The 22,446-nt window shown below is 38.7% G+C and overlaps 1 protein-coding gene across 5 annotated transcripts in view; it reads left to right on the top strand.

Moving 5' to 3' along the window:
- PPP2R5E (protein phosphatase 2 regulatory subunit B'epsilon) overlaps positions 1–22,446 on the top strand; it is a 74,178-nt gene that overhangs the window by 43,814 nt on the left and 7,918 nt on the right. For all 5 annotated transcript variants that reach the window (XM_032113201.1, XM_032113199.1, XM_032113200.1 and 2 more), the window contains 9 exons: positions 10,183–10,284; positions 12,925–13,017; positions 17,009–17,139; positions 17,224–17,283; positions 17,912–18,020; positions 19,002–19,055; positions 19,154–19,204; positions 20,019–20,138; positions 21,246–21,373. In XM_032113201.1, the coding sequence (XP_031969092.1) occupies positions 10,183–10,284; positions 12,925–13,017; positions 17,009–17,139; positions 17,224–17,283; positions 17,912–18,020; positions 19,002–19,055; positions 19,154–19,204; positions 20,019–20,138; positions 21,246–21,373 (848 nt within the window). The remainder of the gene's footprint in view (positions 1–10,182; positions 10,285–12,924; positions 13,018–17,008; positions 17,140–17,223; positions 17,284–17,911; positions 18,021–19,001; positions 19,056–19,153; positions 19,205–20,018; positions 20,139–21,245; positions 21,374–22,446) is intronic.

The raw sequence follows: 22,446 nt of genomic DNA, 5'->3' as shown, positions 1-22,446 counted from the left end.
AGATGCCCAAGTATTTAGGGAAGTGAACATGATTTTTTTTCCTAAAGAATTTCCGTAGAAAATAGTATTACTTAGATTTTGGATGAACTCTAGCCTGCAACAGCCACCTCAGCTTTGGGGAAGGTGTAAGCAGTTGAAAGCTGGAGTCTCCTAACTGTGCCTGTCACAGCCAGCGGCGTTCTTGGTGCATGTGCTGCTGGAAAAGCACTTTGGTGGTTGTATTCCATGGGAGCAGGATGCAGTGCTCTGCTATCGAATTTGTGTGAGTGAATCCATAGCAAATGCATGAATGATTCTGTCGATCGTCCCAACAAATGCTGTTGCAGTGTTTCTGCTAAACCACATCGCTGGGGCTTTTGAAGCTTGCAGGTATTTTGTTTTTTGCACATAGGCTATCTGGAAAAAATGCTTTTTTTCCTCCTGGTCTTTGCCTATAAAAGCAAGACATCTTCACCACTTTGAGCACAGTTACAAAGGCCCTAGAGGGAAAGGTAGTTCCTCTAATATTACATAGAATAAGTTTTCAGCACATACTGCCTGGTGAAGAGATGGCATTAGTTACTTTGTGCTGAAGCACTGTTTTTGCTGTAACTTGTTCTTCACAGTAAGTGCAAGTTCTTTTTTGAAACAGTTTTGTGCCCATAATCATACACCGAGACAGACTTAAATGTGCACAGTTGACTTCATGAGCACAGCTACCGCCTTCATGTGCTCTTGGGGATTTCACCAAGGTCTCCAGCTGTGTTCACAAGGGAGCTGTCATGTTGACAGTCTCACACCTGTCATAATAGTGAAGAAAACAGCAGTATCTGTGTCCTGACCGAATTAGCATCCCCACTGCCTGCCTGCCACAATTGTCACGGGAGTGTTTCCACTGAAAGACTGGGATCTTAAAACTGATCAAAACGGAGCCCGGGTGTTCTTTGTCCCTTTGAAAGGTGTCTTCCCTGTTATGTTTAGTGTTTATGAATCTAGGAGTTAATATTTCCTGCTTTTCCCTTTGGGCTACTGTGATTTGGAGGTGAAGGGGAAAAAAAGTTGTTCTTTTGTGAGTTTTAGCAGGAAACTTTTTCCAGGAGCAGGAAAAAAAAGGTGCACCAGTCTAAAACTGGTATTTTTAAAGTTACTAATAGAGAAGAATTAATACCTAAAGTGTTTTCTCATCTTAATCATCTAAAATGTTCAAAAAAGTAGCATCTGTGGAAGAGACTTTTTTTGGTTTAAGGTTTTATAATGTATGTGTATGTTACTGATCTCTGTTTGTGACCCAAAATACTGGGCTAGGAAAAGGTTGCCAGTAGAATTCTTCAGAAGAGCTGAGATTTTAAATTGCTTCTAAAATATAAGGGTTTGAAAAAGTCATTTGTGGTAGCCAGATAACTTACGGATGTTTTTTATGCCAACCATGTAAAATTTATGCCATTAAAAGCTTTATGCATGCTTGTAATATCACATGTTTTCATCTTCTTCTCTTGAGCATGTGATATGATGTTGTATATAGCTAAATGTGAAACCACTTGGCTGTTTGTCAACCTGCGCGCAAATCTGCTTCCTTAAACCACTCTCTGGCTTGATACAGTGTTTGGCATGTTATTTGTTATTTTAAAAAATAAAATGGAATTTCCTAATGGCCACCAAAGCAAGTTGCAGAGGGCTTATCCCTGTCATCAATACCAGTTGATGGGAAGAGTGATTGGGATTTGCATTAATGGCCATGAGCTGAACAGATTTATTCAGGAGGGTATTGCTCAGCCTGTTTCCCCTGCAGTTTGATGTGTTGTTCAGAAGGGCAGATGACATTCTTTAGAATTAGGCAAGTGCTAGGAAAAATGGCCTTGCCAATTAAGCCACGCTCTGCTAAGAAGGAAATGCTAGTAATAGGACTTTATGAGCCAATTATTGGACACTTAATCTAAAATTTTTTCCTGTCTGAGCAAAATGTGGAGGCTTAAACTAATGATACTGATTTTGCTGGTAGATTAAGCAGTGGTAGTTGAATGAAATAAATGTTTGTTATTATCTGTGGTATCCTAAAGGGTGTATAGGGTAGAGCTGTTTGTGTTTTATGGGTGTTAAGACATAGATTGAGGAACCTGATCTATTTCATTAAAAAAAAATGGATGAAAAAATTGACAAGCTGTAAACGGAGAAGTCTGGATGAATCTTTGTTGATGAACAACCTCTCAGCTCTCCTGCTTGCTTCTTTAGAAATTGTAAACCCAGGCCCTCACGTTTAGGTAACAGCAGTGTGTGTTTGCCAGCCCACAGGAGATGGCTAATGAAACTCTCTTCAGATACATCTTTTAGAATGGAATAGTGATACTGTGTTCTCTTTTCGAAGTGCTGAAATGCCTCTGGCTTCCCATTGTCATCTTTATCTTTTCTGTAATGGCAAATCAAGTAAAATAAGACTGTAATTTCTATATAGCCAAAGTGAAACATCATAGGAGATGTCATGTGGCATAGAAGCTGTGTTGAGCAACGCAGGGAAAAAAAACTTGGTTAGAGCAATACCCAAATAAGCTCAAAAAATGCATTTTAGAGGTCAGATTCTGGTTTGGGTTTGTTTGGTTTTTTTCCCCCCCCTCCCTCTCTTCTTTCTACTGACATAAATCTAGAGAGATTGCATTCCTTTTTACTGCAGGTTTGTCTCAACAGATGTGAAGGCAGAGTCTGTTCAGGAGTTTGTTTGTGACAGACCTGTTAAACATAAAGAATATCTTGCTAAGCCATGATTTTTTTAGCATGTTGAGGAACCTATTTTTAGGAAGTGTTCTAGCTGTTAGACTTCATAGGCATCATGGTTTTTATATTTTCTATAGCTTTAGCTGTGTCTTATGACTAAGTATGACATCTTTTGAGTTTCTGTATTAAAATGTTCTTGGATAGAGGTTTTTCTACAGGTCCACCTATATTCAGTCTTACCTTTTGATTTAACAAAAACCCTGTATGTATGTTTCTGTTGCTTCTTGTGTTAGATTTCAAAATACAATACTGAATGTCATTTTGAGTTTAAGGGAAATACATGAAATCATATACTCTCACAAGAAGTGACAAATTGCATCGCTTTCTAATGTGAATTTTATATAAGTTCAGGAATTCTGCAAAATATTAGGAATTAATCTTGAACTTAACTTGAATCAGTGGAAGTGGAACAGATTGTTTTGAAGCCATCTGAAATGCTGAAAGGAAAATGCAGTGTCCTTTGACACCCCCCCCCAAATGTTTTTTGATTGAAAATTGTCATGTAGGTGCAGCCATAATGGAGCAAGCATGCTATTGTTAAAAAAATACGTAAAAATCCCATCATATTTTAAATTCTGTTCTTCTTTCTTTAATGTGAGGGTTATCAGTTCTGTAGAAGCAAGAAAAGAGTCTAACTTTGATTTCTTTTATGCATTATTTCCAAATACTTTTGTCAGATATTTTTGTTATTCACATTCTTTATACACCTAGCTTGTATTAAACGTACAATGCTTATTAAAAGAAGAGACTCTGATGATCTGTGCTCCTCTCAGAAAGTCAGTTGGAGGCAGCTCCTCTTGCAGCAGTTGTCCCTAATAATTTTTCTGGACAGTCTGTAATTACATTTACCCGTATCCATTATTCCTGCAGTTGGTTACATACGCCTTGCATCTGTCAGACCTTACCTGCATAACAGTTCAGTGATTAGGTCTAAAGCAAAGAAATAAACTGGAAAAACAGTTTCTTGTTCCAAGAAGCACTTGTGTAGACCATAGCTGTCTTTATTTATTTATTTATTTCCTGAAAGGACCTTTACATCCCCACACCCTGTTTTGGCTGTGTCATCCTCTTAAGTACCTTTCAAGTATTTTGTCTACAGACAAGCACAGTGTCAATCTTCTTCTGAGGGATTGTCTTCCTGGGTTCTGAGTTGTATGTTTTGTTCTTCAGTGTGGAGTCCAAGACAGCATGAGTTTTGTAATGCTGTCTAGAGTTCAAGTTCATGCATTGGCAGGCTTTCACGTGATCTGGTGCCTGCTCTAGAGGTGAAGGGCTCTTTCTGCTGGTACTGTGCTTTAATTTGTCCAAGATCCTTGAGCTACTGCTATGATTTTTCAGACTGTATTATAGAATTGCCTGGGCACACATTAAATAAATAATTGTTCTATTGAATCATCTCAAAACTTAGTTACAGGGAAGCAGTGAATGGGGTTACTAGTAGGGTGCCCAGATATAGTTCAGGTCTAGGTGACCTAGAGTGGAATTGCAGAGCTCCAGTTTCCAGCAGTGAGAAGGTTGTACCCAGGGCTGCTGCCTGGGCTGGGGTCTGGGCTAACGCTTCTAATTCAGATCTTAAGTGTCACAATCCACCTTGATTCTTGTTATAGTGAACAAGGTTAGAACAAGGGGTAATTGCTTTAAACTGAAAGGGGAGGACAAAGGGTAATGGCTTGAAATTGGAAGAGGACAGGGACAGATTACATGTTAGGATGGAATTCTTGACTGTGAGGTTGGTGAGCCACTAGCACAGGTTGCTCAGAGGAGCTGTGGCTGCCCCATCCCTGGGAGTGTTCAAAGCCAGGTTGGATGGGGCTTGGAGTGACCAGGGGTAGTGGAAAGTGTTTCTGCCCGTGGCAGGGTGGGTTGGAATTAGATATCTATAGAGTCCCTTCCAACCCAAGCCATTCTGTGGTTCTATGAGAAGTCTCAGGGTTTGTAAATGGGGTTTCTTTTGGGCAAAACATCTACTGCAGGAGTACAGCTACTGCTTTTTTCAGTGTAAGAGATGACTAGAAAGAAACTCCTCCCTCTAAACACACATGGTGCGGACACTGCACCTGAGCACCAGCTGTTTTGTCCTACAAACCCTCTCTTGTTGCAGTTCCTGCCAAGAGAAGCATTGCCCAAGGATCTCAGGTTTGTTGCTTCCTCATCTGTGTGGGTGGAAGTTGCTACCACCACTGAAGTGGGTGCTGGTAATATAACAAGTTTAGGAGCCCTGATCCAGAGCTAAATTCTTGCAGGTTGTTGATTGAATTTTTAGGAGACTTAAAAGTCAAGGGAAAATGAGAAGGATTGTTTTCCCCCCAGCCTGTGGTCTGGGTTGTTGACTGTGTTCACAATCCAATGTAGTTCGTTTTGATGCAACCAAGTCAAAAGCAGTGCTGCTGGGCAAAAGAAGGCACATAATATTAAGCCCTGAAAGAGTGTATTCAGGCAAGCAGTGGTGCAGAAGAGAACCTTAGCATTGTGGATTGCTATCATGAGTATCTTAATATGAATTTCTGGTACAGTGCGCTGTTCAAAGAAGTGAATGTCGATAAATTAATACGACAACATGCAGGAAAAAAGAGGGAGATGGTCTGGCTTTTTATGTATACCCCAGTGCACTTGTGCACAGGTGGGAGGTCAAAGGAAGGAAGCAAAAATAATCACAGGATTAAAAAGCAACAGAGAAACCAACAACTGCCCGGGTTTAGGAGCTTTGTTTTTCCATTTAACGACACAGAGGTTGAGAAGTGTCATGTCTATGTAAAAATACCTGTATATAGATAGACACATACTGCATATGCAAATAGATACACGGGTGTGAAAGTGAGCTGGTGGTTTAACGAGAACCAGCGGGGAATCAGGCAGATTCAACCTTGAGATCAGAAGGACTGCTGTAGTTAAATTAGTAGTAAAACTTCAGGAGAAGAGAGCTGGTGGAATAGTTTGTAATCTTTTAAGATAGAATTAGATACTACATTTTGTAAGATGTTCTTTAGTCAAACTTCTGGGAACAATTTAGTGGGTTTTATGGAGAGATTATAGCTGAGTGACTGCAGTAGTTGCTTCAGGCTCTAGAATATGTAAATCTGTAAACAATATTTAAAAACTCCACATTTGCAGATAGGTTTCAGAAGGACAGGTCCAGTGTCTTTTCCAGGGGCCAGTGTTGTTTCCACGTTAGCATGGCTTCATGTTATGACTTAATTACATTTTATTGCTGCTCTATGTTGTTATTGTGCACAGCAGTTAAACATTGTGAGCTGAGATACTGGGTTTCAATTTCATATGTACATGGGATTTATTTGGATGATTCTCCACGTATTTTTAATTGAAGAACAGGTGTTCCCTGTAAGCTAAATGGGTATCCGCTTACCCTGGTTTTACATCGAGAATATATTAAACTTTGCAGTGTGTGTGTTTGTTTTCATTTCAGGTTTCATTCAGGAAGAATATTACTGATAAAAATCTTTGTTTCAAGCAGCACAGAGGAGAAGTGCTCAGCTGCAATTGAATTTGTGAAATGTTTCTGTTACAGTTTTGTCACTTTTATAGCACTCCAGTGAGGGACAAAGAGAGCACTTCTCCTAACATGCATTTTGACTTCAGACTTGAGCCTCTTACTATCTTCTTTTCTAAAAGTTGTTTCAGATATAAATGTGGTGATAAAGTTTCTTGAAGCTTGATGCTTTTAGCTGTATATTCATAATTTTGTAGTTCTGCATTGCCAAGTACCAGCCATCAGATCTGTTCAGAAATTGCAGCTAACTCTCTGGGGGGGTACAGAGCAGCCTTCCCTGTCTTGTTTGTTTTTAATGAATTGATGCTGACTTGTAATTGCCTGGGAGAGTTTTTGTCTTGCTTCTGGTTGGAGTTAGATGTTAGATCAGACCTTAAGAAGAAATTCGTTATTAAGAGGGCAAGTGAAGCCCTGGCACATGTTGCCCAGAGAAGTTGTGATTGCCCCGTCCCTGGAAGCCCTGGAAGCCAGGCTGGACAGGGCTTGGAGCAGCCTGGTCTAGGGACTGGCATCCCTGCCCATGGCAGGGCATTGGAATGAGATGACCTTTAAGGTCCTTTCCAACCCAAACCATTCTGTGATATTGTGAGTTGTGCCTGACTGACACAGTGACACAGAACTCAGAGATTTTGGGCAGCTCCAGTCTGAAAATCTGTTGCTTCAGCATTTCCAGTTTGATCTTGGATGTTTTCGATTCAGTGCCAATGGGTAGATTTAACTGCTTTCTTAAATTGATTTCTGGCTCTTGGGTGTTCAGATTCTGCGTGGTGGAGGAGCTGTGGTGGGCTTTTGTCCACCCAGTTTGGTGTGTGCTTCTGAAAGGTACAGCCATGGAGAAGAGGGTGCAGGTGTTTTTGAGGACGTAGAGGGGACATCTGTCTTGATACAACTTTCTAGAATATTGGAGTTCTGGTTTGCCTTCCAAAAATATCATTTGGGCTTGGAGGCGTTCCTAATCAGTGGCAGGCGGAAGTCAGTATTGATCCATAGTCATTTGTGTTGGCTCTGGGAGAGGAATCATTGGGGACTGTGTATGCAGGCTGGCAAGGATGTCCTTTGGCTTGATGATCCAAGAGAGGTCAGAAGAGAAGTGATTCAGCTATCCAGCTGAAGGAATTTTGGCATGCTGCTTGGGCCCAGGGATAAATCCTAAATAGCTACCTTATGCCTGTCTGAGAAAAAGTCTTTCCAGATCTGATGTAGTGTATTCCTGTCTTAATGTGGTGGCTGTCAGAGTCTCCAGCATACAGCTGGGCAGTTCATGCATGGAAGGACTTGTTGCCTTCAGTTCTCCCTTAGAGGCTTATAAACATTAACTACCCAGAGGCTACTGATTTAGATAAGCATGCTATAAATTGACATGGCATGTAAATGAGCGATCATGCTGTGTTGTGGTGATTAATGTAACTGTAATGGCACACATTATCTCCTAAAGTTACGATAACCTGGGGAAATCACTTAAAGATAACCTGTTCTGTCTGTTCTCCTCAGGAAAATATCTGCATTTTGGCTCCACATAGTTTATCTTTACTCCTAATGCAAAACAGAAAATTAAAGAGAGCAAACTGCATACTAGGACCATATTCTAGCTTGCACTGCATTTACTCCTGCATGTTCATTTTCTTATGCAAAAAACCTGCTTTTGAGTTGCCTTGAGACTGGCATTTTTTAATTGGTACTCTCCAGAAATCATACTAATTTTGTCCCAAGCTTAAGATCCAGGTGTCAGTGCTGGCACTTCACTAATTGTTGCTGAACCTCTCATACTTCTGTCATGCTGCTAAGGCCCTGGCACTAACTGCTTGAGGCTTGGTTTGACTTAAATTAATTCTTACAGGAATTTGTCTTTGTTTAGCTTTTCATTCTGAAAGTATGTACTTTCCCTTGCAGGTTTTGCTTGTGCCATAATTCAGTATTTGTTCCTGTTTCTAAACAGAACAGCTGATGAGTGATCTGTAGGTACAAGTTTCAATAATACATGTATAGTTAAATTTGCAGAAAATTTTCTTTCTTGTTTCAAATGAAGTTTAAAGCAGAAAAGGAAAAACAAAAACTGCCTTTGGTTTTCTTAGTTTCTTATTTTGATCCAAATCCTGAGAGAGCTTGGATTTTTGACTGTGAAGCATTAACAAAAAACGCTTGAGTTTTATTTTAGAATCCCAGATGTTTGGATTCAAGGTACATTTCCCAATTTTTACTTTGGAATCCTTTGGGCTGTCTACCCTCTTTTGCATTCTGCCACAGAAACTCTGTCTTGCTAATTCTGATCACTCTCTTCCTCTCCCTGCATTTTCGTATCAGGGATAATAGAAGGAGGAGCTCAGGAATCCTTGAGGAAAGACAAACTGTAACGTGTGTGTATTCCTGGAATAGTTGTTTGACCTCTCATGAGATTAGAAATGTCTTTTTGTGAAGGGGCTCTTGAGAGAAGTGAATGAGTTGGGGAGGAGGCTGGAGGAAGGAGAAAAAGATCTTCTCCTAATGAATGCTGGCAGTCACTTGGCAGGTGTGGGTACAGGGCAGGAGGAGGAGTTCAGTATCCATCAGCACAGGCTGGAGTAAGTGCTGTGTCTTTCCAGGCTGAAAGCAATGCCGAGCTTTACAGAGTGGGGCTTCTGGAAAGCCTGCAGGACTGGAACTGCAGTGGCACACACCCTCTTGTGGCAGGAAGGGACAAGTCCCAGCACAAACCAGTGTGGCCTCTTGTTTTTTGTGCTCAGTGGTTTGCCTTGCTTACTCTTTTGTGTTCACTGAACATCCCTCACTCGGGTGCACCACGTGTGCTTTCTTGCACTTACCTCTTTCATCTTTATGCAGTGCTTGAATCTGTTCTGTTTATCTTGCAAATTCTAAAACTTCACCCTATTTCAATCTGGTTTTATCAGTATTTGGATTGTATTTAAACTTTGGGCTTTACAGTGCCCTGTGTCACTAAGTTGCCAACATATTGAAAATATGTCTTACAGACTAAAACATTTACAGGGGCAAAAAAGCTGGAAAAATAAACAAGGATGCTGAAGAACACAATGGTTTTGTTTCTTAAATGGCTTAAGTTAGTCTGAACTACTATGAAGGGGTCATGTATAGATTAGGGGATAACATGCTGCTTTTCCCAGCTGTTTGATTAACCAGCTTAGAGATGGGTCAAATGCGCAGGAGCAGAGCACAAGGAAGGCACATCATCACCTTCTAAGTGCAGAAAGGGCCCTATAGCATGTATGCAGTTTATCAGATTTGCTGCATAATAAGCTGTATGCTCCATTCAGCACTCTAATTAACCCAGGAAAGCTCTCTGGCTCAGTCTTTGCTGATAGCATGAACCTCACAAAGCCAGGCAGTCTCACCAAAGTACCTCTAAATAAGATTAAGCAGAGCGAGTCAACCATGAAATAAAATGTAGGCTAAGTGTCGAGCAAATACTATTATTTGCTTTCATTTAGTACCAAGTTCTGTACTTGGCATGAGGTGTCGAGGCATTTAGTGTGTGAGTAGCACTGGCAACTCCTAGCAAGTGCTGACAGATGAGACCTTAATCATTAATGTTTCTCTGTACAGACAAAAATAACCAAGAGTTGTATGACAACACTTACAACAAGTTGATGGTATTTGCTACAACTCTTAAGCAGTCCTGGCTCCTGCTGATGCCCATCAGGATTGGAAATTACATGTTGGTGGGCTCCTCTGGAACATGGTGGCAGACTAGGTAATGCTGAGATACCAGAGGAAAGAAAAAGAGCCAAGTCTGGTGGCAGGTTTGTAAAATGACAGGTTCCTTAGCCCTGTGCTGTTGCTGAAGATCCTTGTCAGACAGCGGGAAAAGGAAATAGTGTTTAGGTTATGGAGGATAGAGCAGGTACAGAAATACAGAGTCCTGGAATCTATTACCTGTTCGAAAAATGGATCTCATCCTCCTTTCTTTCCCTTTTCAGGTATCTTGCAATATCTTCAGAACTCTCCCACCTAGTGACAGCAATGAATTTGATCCAGAAGAAGATGAGCCCACCTTGGAGGCATCGTGGCCGCATTTACAGGTTTTTGATTATTTACCTCAGAAGAAATTCTTGTCATTGCTTAGTGTATCTAATAATTTTCTCAGCTTTTTTTTAAACCTGTGAATCAGAACTAGTCTGTGAGGCACTAACATTTATTAATACTGTTTATGATTCTAATATAGTTCCTACAGAGATGGGAGAGAACTTCGTGATATTTGCAAAATGTTAGAGCTTTCTTTCAAAATTATATTGATGATGTCCCTCATATTCCTGTTTTCCTTCATTGATTTAAAAATTATTTTGCTTTCCCAACTGCTTTGATGCACAAGTGTTTTTCAACAACTTCAGCAAGAGCATTGTGAGGATGACACTGCTGGCAGTTTTTCTTTACTGAGGGTGGTTAATATTCATACGAAAGTGCACAGGTGTTGGCAGCTGATCAGAAAAATGAATGAGAAGCTGCATCCCTATCTAAGTTCTCCTTCGTCTCCCCGAGTCAAGTTTTGCTTCCAGGTGTTTGTAGCAGGATGCATGCTCACTGAGTAGCATCCCTTCCTCTGTATTTCAGTTGTTAGAACAAGGGATTTTGAGACCCCCATGTGGAGTAACACTGCATCCACATCTGGAGTTACTAGCACAAGATAATTGTGGACCTGTTAGAGTGCGTCCAGTGAGGAGGGCACAAAGATGATCAGAAGGCTGGAGCACCTGTCCTGTGAGCACAGGCTGAGAGACCAGGGGTTGCTCATCCAGGAGAAGAAAAGGCTCCAGGGAAACCTCGTTGCAGCCTTCCAGCCCTTGTGAAAGGGAGCGCATAAAAAATCGGGGGAGACTGACTTTTTACATGGTCGGATAGTGATAGGGCAAGGAGAGGTTGAGATTACACTTTAGTAAGAAGTTCTTAACTGTGGGGCTGCTGAGGCCCTGGCACAGGTTGCCCGGAGAAGCTGTGGCTGCCCCATCCCTGGAAGTGTTAAAGGCCAGGTTGGATGGGGTCCTGGTTAGATGAGCTACATGGTCTAGTGAAAGGTGTCCCTGCCCATGGCTGTGGGGTGAAATGAGATGATCTCTAAGGTCCCTTCCAGTCCAGACCATTCCATTGTTCTATGATTTTGAATTAAGAACGTAAGCTAATACTGGAGAAAGCATCATTGATACTAATGCAGTAAATTTCTTTATAGAAAATATAGATGAAGATCCTGTGCGTATTAGTCAGGATAATGACTCACACCACTGGTAAATTTGCAAGAAGTTTGCTTGAGTAACAGTTTGTGGAGTTTGGGAGTTCTTGTGAGCAAAGGAGCACAATTGATCTCAGCCTGAAATGAGGATTTTATTTTACAGCTGCATGCACAATCCTGTGAGCGGTTTGTTTCACTCTTTTGTGCTCTCTAATTCAGAATCTGTTGAAATGTAGGTTCATCCCCCATTTATATTTAAATTTCACAAAAAATAAGAATCTTCAAAACTTCAAGGCAGCTCTGAGGAGCTGTGTCTGCCTGGAAACAGCACATTCAATGACACTGGTGCTGTAGTTCAAAAAGTCACTACTTGCATGGAAATGATGGAATTTCTTATCCAGTGGATGACTTACCATTGTCAAGAAGAAATTCACTGAAGTATTTGTGAGAAGTCGGTGGAATTGAGTTCCTGATGATTTAGTGTTAGCATTATGTAAGCTGTCACTTTGCCCACAACTTATTTCTAAACCTCTCTCCTGCTTTTTGATTTCCCGTTGCTTCCTTTGAGAAGTCCGAGATCACTGACGTAAAGTAGCAGCAGCAGTTTTGCAGCATATTGCTGTCATGGAAAAGTTTAAAATGATTTTAAAATGTAATTTTTACGCTTCCTTTCTCCTTTCAGTATCAATATTCATACTCACTAAAGACAAAAAGGAAAAAGTTTTCAATGGCTGCTCTTTGTGAAAAGGTTCTGCAAAGAGAATGGCTGGCTGGTAGCTCATTATCAGTGACAGATCAGAGTTGCTGTCTTACGAGGCCGCAGCAGTCTCTGTTTCACTTCACTTCCTCGTTCCCTGGTTTTTATACTCTTCTTTTTCTCCACTAAATGAAAAGTCTTGCTGTCCCACTGAATAGTTTAGGTAGAGATGGAATTGCATGAAAATAAGCAGATTTTCTCCAGCCCTGAGGCTAATCTTTACAGTAAGTTAGGAACTTCTGAATAAATTCTGGTTTGTATTCTTCTTCTGTGTTTCAAGTTGTACTAGAACACTACTCTAAGCAGTTTCTAATTTAATTTAAATATTTCCAGCTGTTTCACCAACCCTTTCAGAATTGTAATGTCTGTATTTGATGTGACTTCAGCAGTTCAGAGGGCAGTTTCAATGTGCTTCCCAATTACTCTAGGAAACTTTACAAGATGATAACAAGCATTACAAGATGGCAGTGCCTGTTCTTGGTGATGAAATGTCTTTGACTGGAGTTAAATAAGCAAAGGCAGCTTAAAAAGCTCATGTAATTAATTCTAACTAAAGGTGGCAATTGGATAAAGGAGAAAAATATTTTCCATTATTTTAACCCTTGGTTAAAATAAGGAATTTTCCCTTGGGGAAAAATAAGCATTTAATCTAACAAAATAACTTAGGGAAACACTAAAAATATAAAGAGCAATTAAGTCATGAACTACAAACCCATGTTTTGTTTATTTTTTCTTTTGCAGCTTGTATATGAGTTTTTCATACGATTTTTGGAAAGCCAGGAATTTCAGCCCAGCATTGCCAAAAAGTACATAGATCAGAAATTTGTATTGCAGGTAAGCTGGTGTGTTGTCTTTAAAGGCTTAGTGTTGCTCTTGAAAAAAAAATTCCTTTAAAAAGGTTTTGTTCAGAAGTTGAAAGTATAACTTTATTTGCAACAGAAAAAGGCTAAACCAGCACCTACAATGAAAGTTTTCAATCTGTGGAGATAGTGGAAAAAGGTGTGTGTGTGTGTTTATATGTCAGTCTCTGTTGCTATAGATACATAAAATAGATGATTTGGATCCAGTTTTGATACCTCAGTCAAAATATTTGACTTTCTGGTTTTGAGAGGGAACTGAAACAGTAATTGAAAAATGGAAAGTTTGCTATCAAGTAGTTTCAAAATGCTGCTCTCTCTATCTAGAGAGACTACTTAAACACCAGTTTTAATGTGTCTTACTTAATATTGTTTATATATACGGAGGTGGTTGAAGGAAGTTGTTTTCTGGGATAAGCCAGGACACTCCACAGATACATTTTTTGTCTTCAGATTTGACAGCAGGCCTGTCTTGAGGTTTCTTTTCCCTTCATCAATTTTTGTATAACTGCAAAGTCAGAAAGAACTTTGTGCTTGCTGCTGTCTATAGCTTGCTTTTGAAATCAGGGGAGTTTAGAAAGATTAGTTAGAAAAGGGAATTCCTTGCAGGCTGACAGTTGAATGAGAAACAAACTAGAGTTGGCAGGAGATACTCAGCATTTCTGAAGACCTTTCTCTTGCCCCGTATCACTTGTGGAGCTTTTATTTTCCCCTCTAGTGCTCAGGCAATAAAAGTTGTGCTTTTACTGTTAATGTATGTTGTTTGGATGAAGAATACCTGAAAAACGTAGTGAAAAGAGCAATTTCTTTCCTAACATTCAAAGTTTCGAAGAAAGGACTTCAATTTCCTTCTCAGTATCACAAGACCACCTTCACCCTATGAAAGCAATAGGATATAGTTATGTTTTTATTTTATCCACCTCCTAAATACAAGAGAATTTTTCATCTGGATCAAACTTCTGGTGGTTTCCTTTTTGTTCATCTCAGTAGTGATTTGAACAAGGAGGTGCACCAATGTGTTCATCCAGTACCTGGTGGAGATAAAAGAATATGCATGGTAAATCATTCCTGACAGGTTTTTGCAGGCCTGTTTTAGTTTGATTAGATAGAGCACGATTGCATCAGGATGAATGCATGTGCTCTCCTTCAAAATCTAGTAAAAATAATTCTCAGATGCTCCTGTTCTGTGCTGCTGAACTTGGTCATGACTGGCAACATCCCACTCACACCCTTTTAAGACTTTCAAAACTGTCAGTTTGGCACAGGAGAATAGGTCTAAACCAAGGATCTTAATTTTTTTTTTTTTAATCCTGCTAGTTTTCATTAAATCTACTAAATGGAAGAATAATATCTACTGAAAGAGGTGAATATGAGATTTTAAAACCTACGTATAGGAAAATGTATGATACGACAATTAAGAGGTCAAAGGAGTTCTAAGGGTTCCTATGTTCTTGCCATGTGGTTTGGTGATGCACGTTTTTATATCGCTGTGCACAGTGTGTCAATTTAAAATGCCCATTTTTCTATAAAAAGTTCTATTCAGCCATATATAGAGATGTATATATATACACACACAAGCAAGTAGATATATTTCCATGTGTGTAAATACTTTGTGGTGAGCTGTAGGAACTGGGGTGGCCTTCCACTTCCTATTGTTATTTGTTGTGTGTCAGGAGTAACTCCTGAGTATTTGCAACTAAGACCACTTACACAGGAAAGCAATTTGAGACTTAAGAAAATTAAGTATTTTGGTGTCTCATGACACTGACAGCCCAAGTGGGACAGTATTTGGAATCAGCTTTTTCTCAAAACTGATTTTTAAATTTTTTTTTTAAATTTTAATGAAGTGTTTCTTGGCAGTAAGGATGCCTTTATGGAAAAAAAATACTTAAAAAGATACAGTTTTTTTAATGGACTTTTTTCAAACTTTTTTGCTTGTTTACTTGCTTTTTGCATTTGTTTTTTTAAGTATAGCTGTGTTTCTGGCTTTCAGCTGTATGTTTTAATAAAATACTGTATTTACCAGTGTAGCTGTTCATTTCTAAAGCCTGCTTATGTACAGTTTGAAATGGTTGGCAGTGGTTGCTAAGAGACATACAATTCAAATATATCCACAAGTCTCTGTGTTATGTAGGTTGCTATTTTGGAAAATTAATTTCCCTTTTCTATGTATGTTTAGAATAGTCAACATAAATTATAGAAGTCTTGCAGCTCATCCATAAAAATAAGACTTTACTGTTGAAACCTGATAACAAATTGGACATAGCAGAATAACTGTCTTATTTATTTATTTTTTTTTTTAATGAGACACTGAGTCTTAGTTTAGCAGTGTTTTCAGAGAGGATCTGCATAAGAGAACTGGAAATATAAATACTTTTCAATCCAGTAAGAAAACGAAAAACCTAAGTGCTTCCAGCTGTTTGCTGTCTTAGGGTGAAATGTGCTATTTGGGGAAGGATGAGATGACTATTTATTTATTTAACTCTAGAACTAATTGAACAAAGTAATGTGTTTATAACCTCTGGAGGGCAGCTGACAAACCTCATACTTGCCTCATGAAATTCCCACCACAGATTCTTACTGCAAGGAAAATACAGTGAGGTCTCATTGCAAGCCACAGAAATGTTCAAAACAATGAGGAAGAATGTGTGCATCAATCTTAGACCTGGATGTTAGAAAGCAAAATCCCAGACAGTGTAACAACTTTTAATCATATTTTTTCTTATCTTTTTCACCTCCTCAAAGTTGTGTAGCAGTTTAACAGAGATCAGGTGTAGCATACATACACTGACACATCTACTTGTAATAGGTATTTATAATTTATCTGTTTGGGAACCTAAGATAATCTTGTTTTCTGCCACTCCTGTAATGATTTTCTGACAGCATCTTGCCCATTTGTAAGACCTGTTTGACAAACTGTCTTTATTTCTCCTGCAAGACAGGTACTGCTTGACAGTTAGTTTCTTTTTCATGCAGGACAGATAGGGTTGCTTATAATTACTAAAAATTACCTAAAATTCCCTGTTTTCTGCATGTTTGTGGCAGTTGGTTGGGCTTTTTGCTTTTAAGTAAAGTTTACCTCTGAATTTATTCCATCCAACAGAATAGCCCATGTTGTGGTGTCACAAAAAATGAAGAAGGTAGCTAAGGGGAAGCTTATCTTTCATGGCACAGGATTCAAGGGGAACAAAACAAAGATCTGCAGGTGATATTCCTGCTGCTCATTTCATGCAGCTTCAGGTGTCAGTGTTTGGGATATATTTTGTACAATACCAGACACTGGAACACCTCTCTTGACTGAGTCTCACATAACTATTTTGCAGTTTAAGAGCCACTTAGTAAATGTGGGTTTTCTGTTGTTGGGTTTTTTTTCTTTGTTCATTGTTTTGGTTTGTTTTTTTTAATTGGCATTGATAGGGAAATCACCGTTTTGTTCAAAATGAAGGATTAATTCCCTCTGATGCTTTTGATTTGTGTCAATTGGTGGAGATCCTGTAACAGCAGATCCAGTGCTGGCATGGACTTCCCTGTTGAGTCTTTCCACAGTGTGAAGGCCATGCAATCACTGGGAAGGCTTAAGAGCTCATCATATAAATTACAAGCAATTAGAAAAATGTGACCTTGACACAATGTTGTAGAACAAAGTATTAGAGCAAATGAGGATCTTTTGGTTCTGCAGAGTCAGGGAATGGTGGACTGTAAAAAGCAAACTGTCTTATCATGTTTATTTTTGGGGAGAAGGAAGCATTTGGGAACCAGTTAATCACAAATTTATTATTCTGAGTTTTGTGATGTTGTACTGAGGTTCCAGCAGATTTTTTTTTAATACTGGATATCTACTCTTTGGGTACCATGGATGTCAAATTCTTTCATTCACGAGTTTTCATGAATTCAGTTTCATACAGAAGTCTGTGTGCCGTACTTGTCAAATGTCTCCTGTTTCAGTTCTCTTTTTCCTTTAAACGCAGCTGTTGGAGCTGTTTGACAGCGAAGACCCTCGAGAACGAGACTACCTAAAAACAGTCTTGCACAGAATTTATGGCAAGTTCCTGGGTCTTAGAGCATTTATCCGAAAACAGATTAATAATATTTTTCTACGGTAAGTTGTGGAAGAAGGTGCTTTTTGCTTATGATCACTTTAGGAAACTGATATATCACTTATATTTAACTTTTCTTTTTTTAGATTTGTTTATGAAACTGAACACTTCAATGGCGTAGCTGAACTGTTGGAAATTTTAGGAAGGTAAATGGGTCTTTATTTATTATCTAACTCGACTTCCCTTGTGGACACGTCAGGATAGTGTCAGATTCAGAAGAAGTATTACGATAATCCCTGATTCTGAAAACAGATGTGTGCACATGCTCATCTTTAAGCCCATGTGCAAATCTCTGTCACATCTTTGCCAAGAATATATAACTGTATGCAAGTTATAGCCAAAGTGTTGGATTGATTTTATGTGTATGAGTGCATTAATTAAGGCACACTTCATCCTTACATGCTGTAGGATTATTTTCTTCTGAGCACACTTAGCAGAGTGAATGTTTTGAGTGAATCTAATTTTGGTAGGTTAATTACTCAAGACCACCTTGCTTACATGAATTTACAGACCACATAGACAAGGTCTTATCTGTTTGGCAACAGGTTTGTGCAGCTGTTTATGTGATTATTTCTAATGGGAGCTGGATTGCTACCTAGGTATGTAGTGCCCTGCTAATATACAGCAGGACCAAAGTCAGCACCTGTTTACAAATGCTATTTGTAAACAGGTGCTGACTGCTAAATATATTTTAATCTAGGAAGTGCTTGTTCAGACCTCAGTATTGCTTTCTGTGATGATGACACTAACAAATATTTCTTTTCTGATTTTCAGTATTATCAATGGTTTTGCTTTACCTCTCAAGGCAGAGCATAAACAGTTTCTGGTGAAGGTGCTGATCCCTTTACACACTGTCAGGAGTTTATCACTCTTCCATGCACAGGTAGAAATTACAGAAATATTTTTTTGCTCAGTAAGAATTATATGTATATTTTTTAAGGTTGCTTTGTGAATTTCATTACCTGCACATAAAAAGTGGGGGGAAGTTCTGAAATGTGGAAAAAAATACAATAGATTTTTTCAGAATTCATTCAATATACATTGTATGATAAATATCTAGCTTCTCTTCTGATGAGATAATTAAAAGCATAACATACATCTGTAATATTTTGGAAATTTTATTTAGTGGTTAAACTCTCTCACTAGGTTTTCCTCTCTCCTCTTTTCTCATTCTCACAAGTGTGCCTTTCCCATCCTCTCTCCCAAGAGGATGTTTGGGTTTCCTTAGTCTTGTGCTGTCAAGGCTCTTCTTCACCCTGGCAGCCTTCTGAATACTAATACCCACATTTTTGCATTTAATATTCTCTCTCACAGATTCCTTAATACTGCATTTATGCTCTCATACATCTTTTTATACCTCCAGCTTTCATGACGTAATTTTCCCTCTGATAACTGCTACCTGTTGCCTTTCTCTCGGATTTTCAGATAGTGCAGTATTTCTTATGGTGATAAAGCTCTGCTTTCTAAAGATGTTATTCCAGGTTTTAGCTGTGTCCACTCATCTTGCAAGAATTCTCACGACTTTGCTGTATAAAATTAGTAAAAAGACGCAGTTAAAGAGAATAGCAGAAGCTTCAAAACATTGCCTGTATGACTGTATTTAGAATTCCAGGTTGTTCTGATTTTTATTTTATATGTTACTTTGTCACTAATTGTTTGTGTAAAGTGTTCTGTTGTTTCTTATAAACTGAACTTTGAGTGGATTTGCACAGTGCAAACTGCATCTCAGTTTAAAATTTGATGCAGTTTGAGAAAGCTGAATAGCATCTTGCCTTAAGTGTCTCTTTTTCAAAGAATTAGGGTTTTGTGGTTTCTTTATAGAAATGTTCTAATTTTGTTCTCTTAAATTCTTACCTCTTTACAGCTGGCGTATTGCATAGTACAGTTTCTGGAGAAAGACCCCTCACTCACAGAACCAGTAAATATTTCTTTCATACTTCTTTTTTTTCCACTATGAATGGTTTACCCTGTTGAGAGTAAAGTAAAAAATCTAACTTCTATTTCCTTCTAATTTAGGTCATTAGAGGTTTAATGAAATTCTGGCCAAAAACCTGCAGTCAGAAAGAGGTAAGTGATATGCTAGTATTTAAAAAAAAAGTTATTTTGCTCTAGAACATAGTAAGCAGGGAATCTTTAAATATTTCCTCATTGATAGCACATGCTGAAGTGACTCTTGGTATTATTTCTTGTTATGATTTTTCTATACTTTAATTCTGTTTTTGTGAACAATTTTGACTTTGAAAAGTTTGATAACTGTGGTTTCTATTCACAAAATAAGTACTGGTATTTCTGCAGAGAATTTTTTAGAAAGGAGAATGTAAACACAGATGAGGATAGGTTGGAAAACTGTTAGATTTGGAATTATTTATATGTGAAGGTAGTGTTTTTCCAGTGAGGATGAAAGATATTTTCTGTGGTGTTTACCTACTAAACATGTAAAAGATGCAGTTAAACATGTGCATTTTTGTTTCAGGTGCATATCAGTTTCCCTAGTGAGGTTTTGTGGAATAGCAAAACTGTTATTTTGCATATTGCTCTCAAAAATGAAGTAAAATTAGGAGAATCTCCTTAGTTATTAAAGTTTAAGCCTTGGACAGATCTTTGTATGAGACAAGGTTTTCAGCGTGGATATATATACTGGTGCAATTCTGAATTTCGTTGTAAAAAACCACTTTAAAAGCAGCACTTGAAGAAATGTTTTAAGGGACTGAGTCGAGAAGCTGCTAAAGGTAGAACAGGGGACATTCTTTGAGAGAGGGTCTTACTGAGCTAGTGAGGTTTCCATTTCTCCCTGGAGCAGTAGAATTTGAAGGTTACCAGCATTCTGCAGAACAAGATGATTTGGAGGTTTGATACTCAATGCTTTCTTTTTTGTCTTTAGGTTATGTTCCTAGGAGAGCTGGAGGAAATCTTGGATGTAATTGAACCATCACAATTTGTCAAAATCCAGGAACCCTTGTTTAAACAAATTGCCAAGTGTGTCTCTAGCCCTCATTTTCAGGTCAGTGGCAGAGGTTATTGTTTGGATAGGAATGTATAGTCTTCAGTTTCAAACATAACACCCCCCAAATGTAAATATTATTTTACGTTATGTTTTTACATGCTTGTCCTCTGTTGAAGAGGATACGTTGGGGTGGAAGGTTAAGTCTGAGCTCCTTGAAGACTTGCTAGAAGTGTTTGGGGTTACAGCACAGAACTTGTCCTTCTGAGCCCCTCACAAATCCTTAACATGTGTCCAGGCAGACTTTGAGCCCTTCTCACTGTGAGTGACTGGTCCTGGCCATATAGACCATGGAGGATGTATTTGCTGCGTGGTTTTGGTGCAATATTATGCAGTTCTTGTTTTCTGACTTGCTTCCTTCTAACCACGTAACCACGTGTCTGGTTAGAGGTGACAGAACCTGTGGCCTGTTTTAATCACATTGTATAATGGGAAGGAGGGGAATGAATGAGATGTAAATGGATATTGAAGAGGATATAGAGTTCATGGCCTGTAGTGTCTCCATATTAAGCCTGGTGATCTGTCCTGGCACAAAGACAGATGTGACTTTTCAGCTCTTCCTTGGACTGTGTCTTTTTTGTCATAATTTAGATCAGCATCCTCCTTCCTACCCCCCAGCTCCTCTCCAGGGTAATTACTGTCCTTAGGACCTTCCCCACACCTAAAGTTTCTCCTCTCTTATCCAGCCCAGCTGCTGGGCTTTTCCCTGTCTCCTTCCTCTGGTATCCCAGCACTGCTGCAATACCAGAGGAAGGAGAACTGCACTCTTCCTGATTTTCAGGGAGAGGGGCAATGGGAAGTCTCTCTGCTCTCCCTTTCCCTCTCCATCTGCAGCACTGATGCTGTGTCTGCACCCAGTTTTTGGTGAGCAATATAACACATGGCTCAGGAAATAGAGAGTGGGTGCTGTGGGATCAGAACAACAGGATAAAAACTTAGTTCCATTAATGTGTGTTATGCTACTGATTAGAGTTGTTTAATTCCAAAAGTAATGACTCCTGTTAGCTGATCTTTGTGAATTTTCTCTGTGATTAGTTTTTCCTTCAGAAAATCACAAAATTACAGGTATCTGAATTCCTGTTAATATTTTATTTCTTTGACTCAAAGGTGGCTGAAAGAGCGCTGTATTATTGGAATAATGAATACATCATGAGTTTGATAGAGGAGAACTCAAATGTTATACTTCCCATCATGTTTTCCAGCCTTTACAGGATTTCTAAAGAACACTGGAATCCGTAAGTTTGTGCATTTATGCTTTATGTCACCATTTGATATCCCACTGATAAACTTAGGGAATGTCTGCTGAAGAACATCTGAATGGGAGAGATCCAGTCTCAAAGCTGCTTTGAGCAAGTGCAGCTCTGTTAATGTCAGTATATATTAGTCTGCACTTGAGTTTGTCTCAGTGTTTTTAATTAACTGTTATGTGTACAAAAATGGTTACCTTGTGGGATAAAAATAGACTTTCTCACAAGTTGGAAACAAGAAGAAATTAAATGTTACATTGTTATTGAAGGAAAAATGTTGCTCATCAAGTGTTTCTCCTACTCATTTTTTTTTTATAAATGGGTTGGCTCTGATTGTAAATTGTCTAGAAGATGATCACTTGGCATTAATAAACTTTGTGGCTGTATCATGGACTGATACCTCTGGGAGACTTTTGGTGTTGGCATTTTTTTAAACATTCATGAAACATACAGACATCAGTATATTCTTAGGTTGGGTTGTTTTTTCTAAATTTATTTAAATACAGCTGTTCTCTATTACAATAATTGAGCAGTCACTTTATAGTGATATCCTGATAATTAGGTATTTTTATTTTAAAGTGAATGACCTAATTGTTTTCATGAAAAATTCTATTACAGTTAGATGACATATATCCTATATTTTAGTTAGAAAGTTTTTCTAATTCAAGATGGTTACCATTTAGTAAACACAGGATTTTTAATGAGCTATGCTATGTTCAGGTCCCAGTTGCTTTGAGACCTTACTGTAAAATATTTCATCTTTTCAAACATTGGTCTTTTTGTTCTGTACCTAGTCAAACTCTCAAGTTTGTGTGCTTACAGGACAAATCTAATGCTGCTGGAAAGCTTCTGTAACTTAACACTGATCACAAAGGAGCACTTTCCATGGCACAGTATTCCAGTACCAGTCTCCAACCTTTTATATTAGGCAATGGGATGCTTCTGGTAATGAGAATATTCCAGTATCTCAGTTCACAGAGTTTTCATACCCATAGAAATTTTGTTACACGAACCAGGCAAAGATGCATCGAAAATAAAGGAGATATTTAAAGAATTTTTAT

This window comes from Corvus moneduloides, chromosome 6, assembly GCF_009650955.1.
Source record: "Corvus moneduloides isolate bCorMon1 chromosome 6, bCorMon1.pri, whole genome shotgun sequence".
Lineage (NCBI taxonomy): Eukaryota > Metazoa > Chordata > Aves > Passeriformes > Corvidae > Corvus > Corvus moneduloides.
This window is presented reverse-complemented; position numbering and strand designations above follow the sequence as displayed.